The 17002-nt window shown below is 34.9% G+C and overlaps 1 protein-coding gene and 1 long non-coding RNA gene across 3 annotated transcripts in view; both read right to left on the bottom strand.

Annotated features, from left to right (window-relative positions):
• Window positions 1-1806: 1806 nt before the first annotated feature.
• LOC118173535 lies at window positions 1807-3568 on the bottom strand. The gene is made up of 3 exons (XR_004754271.1): window positions 3328-3568; window positions 2767-2817; window positions 1807-2097 (listed from the first exon to the last, which is right to left on the bottom strand). It is a non-coding gene; the product is annotated as an uncharacterized LOC118173535 (long non-coding RNA).
• Window positions 3569-5268: 1700 nt separating this feature from the next.
• Window positions 5269-17002, bottom strand: part of IL17RD (interleukin 17 receptor D) — a 50804-nt gene continuing 39070 nt past the window's right edge. For both annotated transcript variants that reach the window (XM_035338196.1, XM_035338197.1), the window contains 6 exons: window positions 16784-16849; window positions 16190-16244; window positions 15115-15225; window positions 13268-13452; window positions 11062-12001; window positions 5269-8750 (listed from right to left, as the gene is read on the bottom strand). In XM_035338196.1, coding sequence (XP_035194087.1) covers window positions 8635-8750; window positions 11062-12001; window positions 13268-13452; window positions 15115-15225; window positions 16190-16244; window positions 16784-16849 — 1473 coding nt within the window. In that variant the 3' untranslated portion in view covers window positions 5269-8634. The remainder of the gene's footprint in view (window positions 8751-11061; window positions 12002-13267; window positions 13453-15114; window positions 15226-16189; window positions 16245-16783; window positions 16850-17002) is intronic.

The raw sequence follows: 17002 nt of genomic DNA, 5'->3' as shown, positions 1-17002 counted from the left end.
GGGAGGTGGTGGCATCACCTGGGGCTTTTCAAGGAAAGGCTGGACCTGGTGCTTAGGAACATGGTTTATTGGGGGACAGTAGTGGTAGGGGGACAGTTGGATCAGATGATATTGGAGGTCTTTTCCAACCTTAATGATTCTGTAATTCTATGATTAAGACATGCAAATTAAAATGAAATATAGATGCTAGGTCTTTATCAGCACCAGTATTGCCAACGTAAAGCAGCCAATGGAAATATATATATATATATATATATATATATAAAGCTCATCACATTTTGTAGCACAGAGGCACCTGAAATATTTTAGAATAATTAACTGGGTCAAACTATGGTTAAGTTTTCTGTTTTGAACCTGACCTTCTGCAGTGAGAGTTAATCTTGAATGGCTGAGGCTAGAAATGTGGTGTAAGGCTAGTTACGTGGACATAAACATATGGACACCAGACCTAGTTTATTTTTAAGTAAATGTCTTAAGTTCCATTAGATTTCTTCAGTTTGGGATACTAAAGTAATGTCTGAACTCCACTTTAAGCAGTATAAAAACGCTTTGGAATCAAAGGTGGAAATTAAAGTCATATTTAAAGAAGTTGGTTCTTAAGATACTATGAAATACACTTTTGAAACTACAGACAATTCAAGTGGAAAACAGCCATCAAGATATCAGAGTATTCTTTAACAGAATGTCGCTCTGACAAATATTTTGATACTTCTTAACACAGGCTGTTTTGTTACTTTTGTTGTTGTTGTTGTTAGAGAAATTTAGTGCATCTTCTAAATAAATGGCCAAACTTAATTTCTCCTTTACATTTAATAGACAAAAAAAAAAATTACATCCATTATGAGATAAACGACACATAGCTCATGTTGACTCAGCTTTGTAAGACCACTGTCTATCAGAGCTAAGAGCTATTTTCTCTTCTATGCTACCATCAGCCAGTTAAAAACAATTACTCTGTGCAATTCCTTCTTTTTTTTCCTCACTCCTAAAACAGCGATTCACATAAACTAGTCAGGTATATGGGGACCTGGCACTCCTCTGTGCCCATGGAATCGTTAATTACCAGGGGAATTATGTTTTAATCAACACTATGTTATGGGCAACATCTGACTCCCAGCAATATCAACATGATCAGGAGAATGGAGCAATCTCTGAGGCTACTTAGGTCAGGTGGTCTGCGATGGGTTCCTGAAACACTTCATCATGGCAGATGCCAAGAAAACTAGAAAGCAAACATCCCATCCCTACTTTGCTAGTGCCTGTTACAAAAGCAGCGCTGTAATGGGCAGTGCGTACCTGTCCATTTTTTATTCAGGACTTACCATGCCTGTAAAGGAAGGAGATAGTTTTGTAACTTTATTTGGTATTCATCCTCATGAAATGGGAAAAGATGCTTTTTTTTTTTTTTAGAGACCTTTAGCTTCTAGTCTGACTAAGCAAAGACAGTTGAGTGTAGAAATGAGAATCCTGCTCTGCTTTCCTGATTCACTGTAACTATTATTCTCACTCCACCCTCAGTAGCTGTGCATTGTCCAACTATTATCCTGCAAATAGTTGGTGGTTTCCTTCCTAACACCTAAATCACACCTTGGCACATTTGCCAAAGCTGCAACCGAGAGCAGGTGGTTTCCTTTCTGTTGATGACTAACAACTTTTATGGGAATGTTCCCTATATCAGGCATTACTAAAGACAAGGAGGCCTACTGCTTATTCTCACTTCTAATTATTTTGAAATCAGGATGATGTAACTGACAGCAATGAAATCACTCCTGATTTTCATCAAAATGATAGAGTTACTGCTGCAAACCAGGCTTGCATCAAGCAATATACTTCTGGAAGAAGAGGAGTACCAAGGAGTGCTGTGGGGCTGAAACAGGCCCCTGAAGAATCTGTTCTAGGTCAAAAGGCTGCCCCTAACTCACCCCTCAGAAGCCTCTGTGGGATATTGTAGAGGAAATAAAACCCACAGATGTGGGGCAGAGGTAGGCAATCTCCTCCTCCTCTTGCAGTTCCTGCTGCACCTCTCCTGTGCAGCCCTATGGTTTCCACCATGCTCCATCAGCAGATGACTTGTTGCATGGCAGGCACAAAACTTGGCTAGGGCATCAAACTGTCCCCTGTTGGCTGTTTTATCATGTGGATTATTGCAAAATGGAAAAGCAGCAATAATATCTCCAGCCAAATACACTGACTGGCTGTTGAAAGAAGCAGCATTATGGCTCAACACTAAGACATTGATCCCTTTATTCTGTCTTAACTGACGCCAGCCTCAACTGTTCTGAAGCAGATCTATTTTCTGTCTAGTTACTATCTATTTCTCATGTAAAATGAAGATAACAACACTTGCTTATGGCATTTGCATCCCGAGATGTGTACTTGTGAGGAAAAAAATAAATCTATCTTGTGAGACACCAAACAACTCCTCTGATGTGTCCCACTCACATTCTTAGTATCTGATTTCATAAACAGATACATTGAAACTGGTTCAATCATCCAAGAAATAAAGCATTATTACAAAGAAGGGCAACCACAGCATTCATAAAAGGGTTAAAAAATACTACTGGAAAAGATTTTTGTATCGTGAATATTGTTCAGCAATTTGCACTGTACATTACTTTCAGCACCCAAGAGCTAGTTACGGTGCAACTGTGGTGGGCCCTCTGTAGCTGCCCAGATGTAAAATCTTGTTGGGGTCTTTTTCCTTGAAGCAGAATTTTCTTTTGTGTCAATGTAGCAAATTAACAAGTCTTTTTGCTAGGCGTTTACCTTTTTGCTGTGCCAGGTATCCAGTCTTTTGACAAATTTAGTCCTCTGTAACTGGATTAGAAGTGAATGTTCACTGCCATGAAAGGAGTAACTTGTATTTTTATTTTTTATCTGCAGTTTTAGGGGACTGACAAAGGTAATAAAATAACAACCCATCTGCAGTTGTTTGTTACAGTCCTTATTCCAGCAAAAGGCAGAGCAAAGCCTCAAAGGTTGCTTTATTCCAAGATGGGAATAACACTGTAAGTCTCCAAGGCCCTCTGTATAATTGCATTCTATTCATAAAAGAAGTTATGTTCTCCAGGAAATTATATTATGATTATTAATAGTCAAATACTTTTGGTTGAATAAAATCTCATCATAAACATGGGTGGCTGCTACGGGAGTTAAGAGCAAGCTGCATGAACAATTTGATTTTGTTTTACAGTCAAAGGGTTAGTACACAACTTGCACAGGGAGAGTGCATGTGTTATACTGCTTACAAGTAAGTGATACTACAGGTGCATTACTTCCCCTGTGGAGAAAAAACACGAATTATACAATATTGGGCAATAAATTTACCTGACTTGTATAATCAACAAGACTGCCTCTCTTCAAGCATACCTTTTTAGTGCAGTGACTAAATAGTTAGAATTCCAGGTAAGGCAGCTGCCCAACAGGACAACATTCCACGTGCTCACTCTCACTACTTCAATCATCCATCTATTGTCAAGGCCTGCCAACCTACCAGCAGAGCCTGGAAAAAAAGGGTAATGGGATTTCTGTGGTAAATCAGTCTTGAATGTTACATACCATTAAAATGAAGTCTTTATATTAATCGATGAAGAACATTCTCCAGATGTTAATTTCTTCTTGCAGTTGTTTATAATTAGATATAAACTTTATATATATTCATATATATGTATATATTCATGAATATATATATATATATATATATGTATATATATATATATATATATATTTTCACATTAACGTTTTCGAACTCCCAGCTCTCCTGAAGTGTCTGCACTGGAATAAAATACCCAAATCTCATGGAACTGAGCTTTTAGCACTGAGGTAGGTATGGCCAAGCATTTCATTGTCTGGTCATTTAGCTACCATTTGATACTAAAGAAAGACCATTTCCTCTTCCTTGCTTTTTGTGAACAGTAAGACAATTCCTGCTATTTCCACGGACTGCTATAAATATGAAATCATTGTCAACAGTGTAACTGCCCATAAAAGTTAATATTACAGGTAGGTCAGACTTTATTAAATCTGTTCTAACAGAATAAAGAATGAAATTATATCCTGTTATAAATGATATAAACTGACCATTTTTCTGTTTTTTATGGGTCTGGGAAAGAGCAACAGATAATGCTAGCAGGTAAAATAATTTATAGTAGACTGAGGGAAAAAATCCTGGAGCTGATCGATAGAACAGCTTTTAACTTATGACCTTTTAGAAATAATTCAGGTATGACCATTTGTAATTTGAATGCACATGTTGTATGCAATGCACGTTTTATCACCACAACTCAAATAAGAAAAATTTAGTTTTTATTTTGGTGGGAGATTTCACTATCAAGTCACCACCACATTTAAATGTTTTAAAACGTAAAATAAAAGAAAATAGAGAAGTTACTTCTAAATGTTTCTTGATATGTAATATCCATATGCACATCTCCATATCAATGAATGTCTTTCCACATCCTCAAAGTGGAATAATTTTGGCCAACAGCTCCCATACATCAGAAAGCGTTCTGAGGGTTCTCATGTTTTAAACTGAAGACATAAAAACTAAAGCAGTGCCTTCTTTCCATTTTGCTTCAACCACAAATTCCTATGTGTATAGAACTCCAAGCATCTAGATCATAGTGAGATTAGGACTGTAGAATATAAATAATACACCTTGAAGAATCCCTGTTTGGATACAGATAAGTAACTATAAATTCTTTTTTGAATTATAAATGCAACTATTATTGTACTTATTGACACTTCAGAATGTCTCTGATTTATGTACTGATACGAGCAGAATTAAGAATTTGGAGACCCAAAAAAGATGAAAGCTAAAACATTTTTAAACACTATCCTGTGAGTCCAAAAATAAAAACCAGTTCAGCACAGCTAATGTGTATGCAACCTGAACAGAAAGTAAGCAGTTCAATTCTTTAATAACAGTTTTACAGACTCATTACAGATTTTTCTAGTCTTTAAGTTTGATTGCGCTAGACCAAGAGTCCATTATAAAAACCTTAATTTACCTGATCAACATATGGAATACGAGTGGTTTCAGGGCTTATCCCTGTAAATACAGTTTGCACGATTCATTGACTGGGACAGTTCTTTGAAATCCATTCAGATGGGAAGAGAAAAAAAAAGCACATAAATCTTAGGTAATTATCTTCTTTGACAAAATTAGCCCAATTCAGTTCATTATAGCTTTGCATAGGTTTCACTTGACATGCAGAACCATGTACTGCTAGAAGACCTTCAAGGACATAGTGAAAATAATTATATAAATCCATATTCAGGAAGTTTTATTAAAAAAAATCAGGCCCAGTCTATCCAATACAGAACTTTTAGACAATTACTGCTTCTTACAGTTGATTGACTATATTAAACACTCTTACAATTGTAAAGTCTTACAGTTCTTACAGACTATATTAAACACCCATCAAAATATCTGTTTCACTTCTAGACGTGGATTGTGAATAGTGGTTAGAGTATGTTTGTTTGCATGGTGTGCATAATTGGATAAAACAACTGCTAAGTCAAGCTAAGTTTTCCTGTATTACTAAGAAAAGCCAAATGAAAGAAAATGAACAAAAAATGTTTTATTCTGATATTTACCTCCTAAATTATAGTATCATAACATTTTATTTCTCCAAATATCAACTACATTCTATTTTCAACAGTTGTTGTGTTTATGTACAGGGACAAATTATGACAGTAACTATTTATCAAAGTATTGAACATAGTTATATCTTGAACCTTTAGCTTGCCAATGTTTTTTCCACCCTCCCAAAAAAGACATTTTAAAACATCCAATGTTCACACATTCAGGTCTAGTAGTAATTAAGGGGATTCTTTCACCATTAATATTGTTTACTAATGCTTGAAAATAGTATTAAGCTAACCTCTAATATGTGTATTAACATATTTGTTTAAAAATAATGTTTACAAGGATTTTTGCTATTATTCGCATTGGAGGGAAAATACAGAATTCTTGCAAATTCAATACTATGTCCTTCTAGTATGTCAACATACATAATATTTTTCTGATTTTATAAAATACTGTGTCTTTGTAAAAAAATATTGCTAAATCTGATCAAGTATTGCTTTTTTCAATTCTGTGTGTGTATATATATATATTTTATTTTATTTTAAGCATGAGCTTGTTCTACCATAAATTTTCAGTTAAGTATATTCTCTTTCTTCCAAGGTCATATAATATGCTGTTTCTACCTTACTCTAAAAAGGAATTATTTTTTTCCCCACCTACAATAATTTGATTGGCCTCTGCATAGACCATTTATAATTACAAAACAATTAAGATTTGCAGGATTGTACAGCAAATTTTGAAGAAACTTAAGGAAAAACATTAGTAACAACCGATCCTTTGTGCAGTTGCTTTTGTCCATTTTCAAAAGTGAAATGAAAAAATAATTCCATCAACACTGAATTTAAAAGAACCACAGAATCTTCCCAATCTTTAGCCTAGCATAAAATAACAGTACGTTAAGCTAAGACTTTCCACAGGGGACAGCAGCATTACCCTCACTATTCAGTTGCTGAGAAATTGGCTCCTCCTTATGTATTGCAGCTTTGGCACTTCTATGCACAGCACCTCTTCAGCACACATCATCTGTAACCCTTCTGCATTTATTTCATCAATCCAAACACTTTATCTGGTAAAACCACAAAAATTGCACTGAATCAAGATCTTTCACAAATGGATTTAGTGAAGGAGCATTTACCTCTACATTATTCTGCCTAGGTCGACCTAGGTATTTTTTAACTTCAAATAATGGGAAAACATTAAATATTTTGCTTTCAGTACAGCCCAAGGCACAGTATACAAAAACATAACTGAAGGTGCAGATGATTATGTATTTGAAACCACCTAACTTAGGTGTAAGGTTGAAGTTTTCCAGTTAGTGCTCTTTCAAATTCAGAAAAAAAGGTACAGTAGGATTAATGGACAAGACCCTACAAATCTGACACACTGTGATGTTAAGTCATCATGGTATAATTCAATGTTAGGTTCAAATAATTGTTACATTTTATCCATTATAGCACCTTTCTTACTACATCTGTGATAGCAATTTCAAGAGTTTTCTGATTGAATCTTCAAACAAATATAAACTGATGGCAAAACAAACAAAACTAGAGCTTCAAAGCTACTCAGCCAAAATAACTTTTTTAGTAGTTCTATCTCATGCTACTACAAGAAGTAAAAGAATGTAACAGTTCATGAGGTCTAATTCTCATATATCAAAATGGAGAAAATACTTGAGGTGTTTGAGTTCTCCCTTGATGTATTCCTAAAATAACCCTGTTATAGAAGATGAAGACAAATGAAACAAGACAGACTCTGACTTTCATGAGCAAAATTAGCACAGGCACACTGAGGAGATGTCCTTTACTATTTGCTGTTACCATTCTGGTGCCTAGAAGCCTTGCAGTTAAGTTACAAAGATGTGTTTTACTAATGAGAAGATGAAAAGTTTCTCTTTAGAAATAGCAAGGATACTCTGGATAACAGTATACCTACATGGTCACTGCAGAAGAAAGGACTTGCACACACCATGTCTTTAGATAAACAGGACCAGTTCTATTTTTTGCCTTTTGTTATAATATAGTATTATAACAAAATGTAATACTAGTAATATTATACTATCTTAATTACTAAAAAACGATAAGTACTGTAAACTTCAAAATAACTCAGGCTTCTGTTTAGTGGTTGGCTCAACACAAAGCCAATTATTCATGTCTGCTAACTGCTTGTCTTTAAGTTTTTCTTACCCCTGGTGATTTTGGTTGGACAGAGAAAGAATGAGGTCTTAAATACAAAATTTGATCTTTCTTCCCTCATCTCTTCAAAGTATTCTTTATATTAGCCCTTCCAGGAAGAAAACAAGAAACATAGTTTCCATGATATCACTCAGCATATGCAGAATTTTTATTTCTATCTGTTACAAAAATGATACTTCAGACTCAAAATGGTACTATTTGTGCGTCACCATATCCAGATCATGGAGAAAACACAAGAGAATCATACAGAACAGAGAGACATGTTCATCTGAAAATTAGTACTGAGACACATTAACATTTGGGAAAGAGAGAAAAGACTATGAGGATAGGTGTTTAAATATTTTTAAGAGAAAAGGATTTCTCCTGATGAAGAATTTCTTGAACTCACCTTTGTTTTTTCATCTTCCTTCCAAAAAAATCCTGCTCTCTTTACTACAACACTCCTGCCATCAAATGTCAACACTTAAAGATAGAGGGGGGATGCTGGACCACAAGGATTTACTAAGACTTAATGTTCCAAACCATTTTATGTCCAGCTGTAAAATTATGTTAAGAAAAAAAAAAGTCACTTGATAATGACATCTGTAAACAGTGTAATATCATGAAATGAAAATTAGTAATAGGAATAATTCTGAAGTGTTTTTTTCCTGCTGCATTTTTCAAATCATTAAAAACTTAATATTAAGCCCAACAGGTTCAAGTTTACTGGCTGTAAAAATCCCTTACAAATAGCTGGTCATCTTCAGGGAGTATTTGTTCCTTCAAGTAGATTTAGTGCTAGAACAGTGTGATGGTTAAAGCACAAACAGAAGCTGTTGATAAAGTGGCAATGCATAGCAATGTTGTGATGTATTACAAAGGGGCAACTGCCTGCAGTTCATCAGTATGGATATGGCAATGAAGTTCTGCTTTACATATTCCAGGCACTAAGAACTTTGCAGAAGTGATTACAGGAGGTTCTTCTTCCCCTGTATAAAAAAAAAAAAGAAAAAAAAAAAAAAAAGAAAAAAAAAAAGGAAAAGAGTGAGGTTTCTTACTTCAAACACTGACTTTGTGTTCATTCAATATTTTAGAAACAATGCAAAGAAAACTTATGAACCCTGTTGGATCATAATGCCTCAGTCTCAGTTATTGTGCTCAGTAACTCCTTATCTAAAGAATTAATACAAACTTTCTCCCCAGGCAGGGCTTCTTGGAGAAGACCTTATTAGTGAATGGACCTAGTAAAGGTCTGGCTGTTGGGACTTCCACAACATTACTTTGGTTTAAATGTCAGTGGATCATACTTAATGCGATAATCTCTTTGAGAATTTCCTCTTTGCAGTTCTGTGCTTGTCTGAAGCCTATTGTCTGTACATGAACTGCACTGAAAATGTTAGAAGTTATGTGATCTATTGTTTCAATTCAAAAGAGTAAAACAAACTGTCTTTTAAAGAAAGGGAGGGAAGTACCCTAAGATACATATACTTGCTGTTGAATGACAGAGCTATTCACTTCAGCTGTGACCAAGTTACAGATAAAAATCCATAGCCAGAACACAAATGGTACCGTGAATTCAGAGTAATAATTAGGATATGTCCAATTACTAGAACATGAATACAAGCTACACAGTAGTATTTACTTCTCCCATTACTAGGCATATAAATATTAAAACTATAAACATTTTGTATGTATTGGACAGTAAAAAGATGTAAGGGGTTGCGATCTATTTAGTAGGCAGATGATATTCAGTTCTAGATACTATCTACTATCTTCTTTGCACCCAATTAGGACCATGGTTTGGGCGAGGGGAATTTTGAGCCTGAGTCACAGTGGTGTTTTTGGACAGGGATAAAGAATGAGAAAATGGCAGAAGTTATTTTGGTTTCTTTGGATGTTACAACATCAGTGTTAAGATGCACCTTCACCAGGCAGTGCTGTAATGCTTAACCTCTATAGCTGAAACATGTTAACAACTAGGTATGTGACTTGAGATTCAATTACTGGAAAGACTGCTTCTTTCTCCCAGAGACCACTTGGCAGCTGAGATACTCAGCTGACAGCTCTGTGATTGAGGGGCAATACTGGTAACACATTCTTACAGAGAGGCATAAATCTAAAACTAGCATCCTATTTTTTTGTCCAGCACATACTAGAACCTTTATAGATATTGTTTGTAAGCTTTTCCACAAATATGTGAAAAGGCTGAGTTAGAAGACAGCAGGAAATTAAAGAATATAATATGAATTTTGAAACAATAACTGGCTATTTATGAGTTATGCAATTAAATCAATAAATCTGTATTTTTTCCATGAAAAGTTTTCAAGTTCTAGTGATTTTGTTCTACAGACTATTAAGACTATACATACAAATGCGGTATCTATCAATCAGTATCTATATATTCCCTCCTTAACAGAATTCTGGCATCAAAGATAGCTTATGAATTATCTGAATAATCAAAATAATGCATTTAGGTAAAAGAAAAGTCTACCAAGTTAGCTCATTGTCAAGACTCATTCAAGAAAACAAAACAGCATAACAGCATCAAAATGCTGTTCACCTGTTGTAGCTGCTCCAGGAAAATCTCAAACAACATTTTTATCCTAATATATACAATTACTGAAACATTCCATACTGATGTAGCTGTGATGTCAATTCCATATATTCAAACTAGTAAGGTCAGATCAGCTTTTAATATGGTCCAAGGCAATATTTATACCATTTAACTGTATGAATGTAAATCTCCATATCTATTTTGGAGAGTGTCTTCCAAGCATTTAAATTCCTCCACTGAAACCTTTTTGCTCATCCATCTCAGCTCCGTATCAGATGAGAATCCCTGATGAGGATTCTGAAACTTGAGTTAACCACTCAGTATAGAGTGTACCCCTAAAGGTTGTAGCATGTGCTGGAGTAAAATAGTATGTCAGATTTATGGCCTTTCTGTAAGAATGTTTCACCGTATTACCCTCCTGATTAAGCCACACAGCTGCCAGCTGAGCATGTCAGCTGCCAAGGGGTCTCTCTGGAAGGAAGATGCAATCTCTCCAATTAGGTGAATCAATGAAAAGTGGCTTATTAATATAACTTTAATGAAATCTTACTAAGTTAAAGATCCCCTCCCTACAGCAAGTAAAGGAGAAGATTCATTTCTTCTGATGTTATTAAAAACCTATCTTTTTTGACCACCTGTACATAATGCTTACCTTCCTCTGCAGCTCTCTATCTGGCTCCTTATATAGTATCTTTAGTATTTTGAAATGTACAAATATATTTTTTAAAAACACTTCTGTATCTTACCTAATCCTGATGAAGAAGAAACACTTCCTGTAATAGAAGATGTTTCAGTTTGGTCTGTCAGTAGTCCTTCCATTAAGGGTAAAGATAGTTCAGATGAAGGAACAGATGAATCATAGATTCCAGAATCTCGAGGCACATTTTTCAGATTTGAAGTTTTAACAGTATGTAACAATGGCTGAAGAACAGAGCTGCCACCACCCTGAATGTCCCGAGTTTCTATATCTTCTCCAAGGTTTAAGTGCTGAATTATACAATGAGAGTCTGAATTTCCAGCTGAAATAATATTTACATCTGTTTTGAGGTAAAAATCATCATCCGTCACCTGTTTATTCATTAAGTCATTTAAAACCAAGCCTGAGTCAAATTTTTCCATGACAGGCTCCGAGTAATGTAAAGGAGGTGGAAGGAAGGGAATAAATTGTTTCTCAAACCAATCCGGCTCCTGATCAATGAACTGATGCATATTGCAAATGGCAACATAAAGGGACCTACCAGATTTGCTCCTGAAATAATTCCTTTCACTAACACTAACAGGAAACACCTTTGCATCCTGAACACTAATGTCTCTGGAATGTAAATGTGAATAAAGCAGAGGGAGATTGTCCATGAGTTTATATTTTGTACTCAGATCCAGAATACCAGGGATGTCTCCTTCACAGGAGTAATCAAAATAGACTGCAATGAATTTGCAGAGGTCATTTGAATTCTGCTTTGCCTGACGAAGCTTCTCTGCAACAGTCAACACAGCAAACAGAAAGAGTTCTCCTTGTCCTGTGTCTTTGGTTACACCTCTGTGTTTCCAGTTCTTTTTTTCAACAAAGTATTTCATTCCCTTGGAACACACAATGATGATAAACTGAGACTCATTTATTTTCTTTATAAGCCACTCTTTCTGACCTTCTTTACAAATTTTTAGATCTTCCCATAAATCTAGAGCCACCTGGAAGAGAAAAGAACATTCTGGTTGATTTTTATTAATAAATGTATCTAATAAGCTAATTATAACATCTAAATGTTTTATAAATGCTCAGCAAGTCAGCTTGTATTTAGGCAACAATTGAAAATTAATCCTGAGTTTGTCTTGCCCTTGATGTAAACTCAAGAGGTTTTAAAAGAGATGCAAGTAATCTTACATTAAGATTAGAAAATCTATAATTAACACAGCATTGGTAGTGGACAAACTGGAATCAGCAGTATTAACCATGTCAGTAATTATTCACCAAAATAAGCAAGGCCTTATGTTCAGCCTAAGCTTTGCCTGTAGGCCGACTATTTCACTGGGCTAAGGAAGTCACTGAACCGCTAAGGTAAAAAGGACAACCTTCCAGATTGTTTTACAATGCTAGTTATTACATGAATCCGTTTTGTTGGTTATTTATTACTTAAAGTCTGAAGCATTTTAAGCCTGTGAATAAATTGTGAACATCCCCAAATATGTGGGGCATCGATTATTTTAATGTTTGGCCACCAGAGGTCAGACTTGCTGTATAGCTGAAAAAAGTTCAAATTCACACATTTAGATTGAGTGGCAGGATTAAAATTCAACAAAAATAAACTAGTAATTATCTTGACTTTTCTTACAATTATAAAGTGAATAAATGGCTGCATATTGATCATATTTTAGAAAACAGTCTCAAATTCTGAGCCTAGTATTTCAAAGTAGCAATTTGATGTCTTACAGCTTTAAATCAAAAATAAGAAAAAAGATGCTGATTTTACAGCAACAACGGAACAGAAAGGAAGTAAAAAAAAATCCACAAAAATCAGTATAGAATATCAACAAATACATAGATCTGCTGTATGAACAGGGTTCTTGATATATTCATGTGTGTATGTTTGTGCATGTATTACCACTTCAGAGTTCTGATGTGAAAGATATTTTTAGAAATACTGAACTATATCTTTAATACTTCTGTGGGTGCCAATTATAAAGAATTCTACACAGAAAAAGCAGTTAACATAAAACTCACTAAATATGGCTGAATAAGAGTCCTGGAAACAATGCAGTACACATTTTCCACAATTCTGTCTTCTATGCAGACTATGATAAGGAAACTTATGTAGGCAATATGTAGAAAAATAATGAAAATTACATCTGTTGAAAGGAGGCATTGAAATAGCCCACTTCAAGCATGTATCACTATGAGTTTTGTGAGTACTGTTTTAGTTAAAGCAATTCTGTTTACAGAAGGGATGTTGAGCTTACCTCACAGCCACAAAAGTCCTGAAGAAAATAAGCAAAGCACTGGATGACATTAATGTGTTTCTGGCAATCTTTACTGGAATAGCAGATGAACACTTTTGGCCGGGGATGAAGTCTTTCCACAGGGAGACCTGCAGCATATGCTGAAGATTCTGAACTCTCCTCATCTAGATGGGAATATATATTTTCTAAATTGGAAGAGAGGAAGAGAGTTCACACAATGAAAGTGTGTGTGTTTGTTTGCTCTAAAGTTTATTAGGCTCTTTAGTAAAGCACATAGTAAAGGCTTTTTTCAAATGACAATTCATTTCCAGCCTGAAAAATTGCATACCCTCTATTTACCAGCTTAGGACCTGCTACACATGTGGAACATACTTGGGAAGCGAAATGTGAACTTATTACTGTACAACTCAGAAACCTCAAGACAGTTTTAGTTTATAAATAGAATGATGTTGTTTCACCACGTTGTTCAAACACCATAGGCCTTAAGGATATACCATCATCAAGAGCTTCCTGCATAGCAGTCTTTTATTTACTTTTTTAATAAAACAGAAAAATGACACACCAGGTAAGAACATTAAACTCCAAGAATATAGATCCTTTCAGAACGTCATACAGTATCTCTCTGGTATGTTATGTATGGACATTGATTTGAATTAAGATAGTATTAACTTAAATCCAGATAGTTATTAGTGTTTTCTTTCTTGTATGGATGCTTTTACAGCAACTTCACACCAAGCTAATTCAATCTAGTTCTGCTGTTGGTTAAACTGTATTTTGGAATACTCATTTTTAACTCAAAATTAAACTTCCATCTACGGATTTATTTTACAACAATTTTATTTTTCATCAGGAATAACTAATCTGGAACACCTCTCTCTGTAGACAAATCCTCAGTGATTTGTCTTTTTGTTGGAACTGTGCTAACTGCAAACAAAGGAACAGCCATAGAAGCCCAGAAGGTGAAAGGATTTAACCCAGACAGCGTATAGCACTTGCAGCATACCTCATTTCCAAAATTCAGATGAATAACACAGATACGTAAGGCTTGGGGAATTTAACCTCTTTTTCCATATTCATGAAACCTCATGATTCCCTAGATTCCACAAAAAATGCCAATTGATTTTTAACATCTCAATGTAACAAGCACAGTTTGCCACATCCTGGACGCAGAGGAGGGAGAAGTCAGTGAAAAGGGATGGAAACTAAATTACAGAAGTTTCTGCAACTTCTGCAGAAAGACTGAAACTGCGAGTCTTAGGAAGAGTAAATTTAGGGAGAAGACTTAGGATGAAGTGTAGAGGCAACTTCCAGGAAAGTGAGCAAGTCTGCATTAATAGATACAAGTAGTATTTCAGACGGTGCTGAGAATTATATTTGTATCACATGGCTTTACTTTCCTTCTGGTTTAAAATAAATATTAACTAGACATTTCTGAATGAAATAAAGGAATGTTTAAAATAAGACAACTTACAGATATGTTCATATTCTACACTGACATGCAGTATTTTCATGAACAAAAAGGAAACCTTAAATCAAAAATATTTCCAGCTACTCTTCTCTTCTTTCTACAGTCAACTCCTGATTAGTTTTTTTTTTTTTTTTTTTTTTTAAGTAAAAATTAACTTTTAAAAAGTTAGTAGTACTTTTAATGACAAAAAAAATCACCATAAAGCACTGGATTAAGAATTTGCTACAAGCTTCCACACACAAAGGCTGTGGGAAGGAAAGACAAAGAAGTTAAAAAGAAAGCAAGCTCTTCAGAAGAAGGTATTTCTGGACTAAACCTAGGACGTTTTTAGTTGCAAATGTACATCTTAAATGAAACTCTGTATTGAACAAACTCTTACCTTGCTGCTTCTTGCGGCACATCACTGTGAAAAGTGTTGCAAATGCTGAAATGACAACTAAAGGGACTGTAATGGCAATAGCTCTTATTGGTCCAGCCCACGGAGAATGTACTTCAAAAAATAAAGCAGAATTAGGCATGGGTTTATTATAATTATTTAATCAAATCTTTACACTGAGAAAAAAAATTGCTGCAGCACACAATATTATCAGATGATTCTCAAATATACAAAGAAATCAAACATCATGTTCTGCTCCATTTTAAATAGTTCTTATGCTGATTGCACTCATCACCACAGCATCAGTGCAACTAACGTAAGCAACAAGAAGTAACAAGTGCTGTATGCCAACTCAGACTGTGTCATCACCCCCTACCCCACCCCCCATGAGGGGAACTTGACCTAAGTTTAGTTTTTAATACTATACACACCAGTCATTTGGCCTATCAAATTTTCATTCCAGAGTGCTGAACTAGCCACTTAGGGAAAAACTGAATTCCTGCAGAGATTACCTTTAGCAATGTGCATTAGCAGTCAGCTCATTTTGTCTGTTGCCTTCATCTATGTTTTTGGTCTGCAGTTATATTCTGAAATCCCTGTTTAATTTCTCAGTGACTGGTCTAATACATAGAGATGCCAAGCATTCACCTGACAGGTTTTTCACACTGCTAAATTTCATTTCATGGCTGAAGTGCACAGTCAGGTAGTGATCTTAGGCTGCTCTCATAGTTCATTACATTATTTCCACACTACTGCATGCATCATTTGTTTGCAATTAAGATACAGACTATGACTTTTCATATCCATATGCACAACAAATGTGACTTTCCCACAAAGATTTCCAACTATATATTGATCTAAACTGTACTAAATATAAATTTATAGAGATGCACATTTGTATGTGCAAGTGTGCATGTGTACTCCCTTTTCATTAGGTCAAAAGATCACAGTACATTAGCCTCAATCGTCTTGACTACAGAAAACAGACATGTCAAATCAATGTTTATTTTCAAAATAATTAAAAGTGAATTTAAGTTAATAATATATATACTGTATACTGCTTTAAAAAAAAACATACCTGGTTTTAGTGCATAGTGCATTGTTTTCCTTGTTGTGTTAGTGTCATCAACCAGCTTTGAAAAGTAAAAGTTGAATTTTATTTTGTAGAGATTTCATTTTATTATTTTCTGCAATATATAAACAACTATACCAACTTCACAACCAGATGAGAAACTTACTGTTCAAAATTTAAAATTAAAGAGCACCTTAAAGTAGTAACTAGTGAAATCACTCATCTTTGATCATACGTAGTTTACTGTTGCGATATTAACTTTTAGACTTCACCTACTGTTATCACCAAAAGAAATACACAGCTTTCAAGTATAGTATAGTATAATTGACCAAACTACAGAATTCTAATTAAGAATCAAAGTCCAAGAATTATGCAGGCCCACAATTTTACTTGAAGGCACAGATGAAAGTACTATGTGCTTAGAGAAGCAAAGCTATAGAAAGGTCAAGAACAATCTGCCTTTAGTTGCCCAAGGTACCTCAGTAAGGATGCCTGAAATCTAATTTTACCAAACAGTTTGACTTGAAATACTTTAGTTTCATTTTTCCCCCCATTAATATATTAATACAGCTGTAGTACAAATGAGTTTCTAAATATTACCTCAATTATATAGTCCCCTGGAGTTACGTTCTGAAGAATACAACTGGTAGTATCTGTGTTTTGCTCCTACATCAAAGAAAGAAAACACTTTGCTAGCCATTCAAATACTTTAAAAACCTAATACAAAATACAGTCACATTGATTTAGGAATGTATGGTGCTCTCCTGAAGTAGGACATCCTAAACCATAAAAACTGAATTTCTCTATTCAAATATGCAA

The sequence above is a fragment of the Oxyura jamaicensis genome, chromosome 12, assembly GCF_011077185.1.
Source record: "Oxyura jamaicensis isolate SHBP4307 breed ruddy duck chromosome 12, BPBGC_Ojam_1.0, whole genome shotgun sequence".
In the NCBI taxonomy this organism is placed as follows: domain Eukaryota; kingdom Metazoa; phylum Chordata; class Aves; order Anseriformes; family Anatidae; genus Oxyura; species Oxyura jamaicensis.
This window is presented reverse-complemented; position numbering and strand designations above follow the sequence as displayed.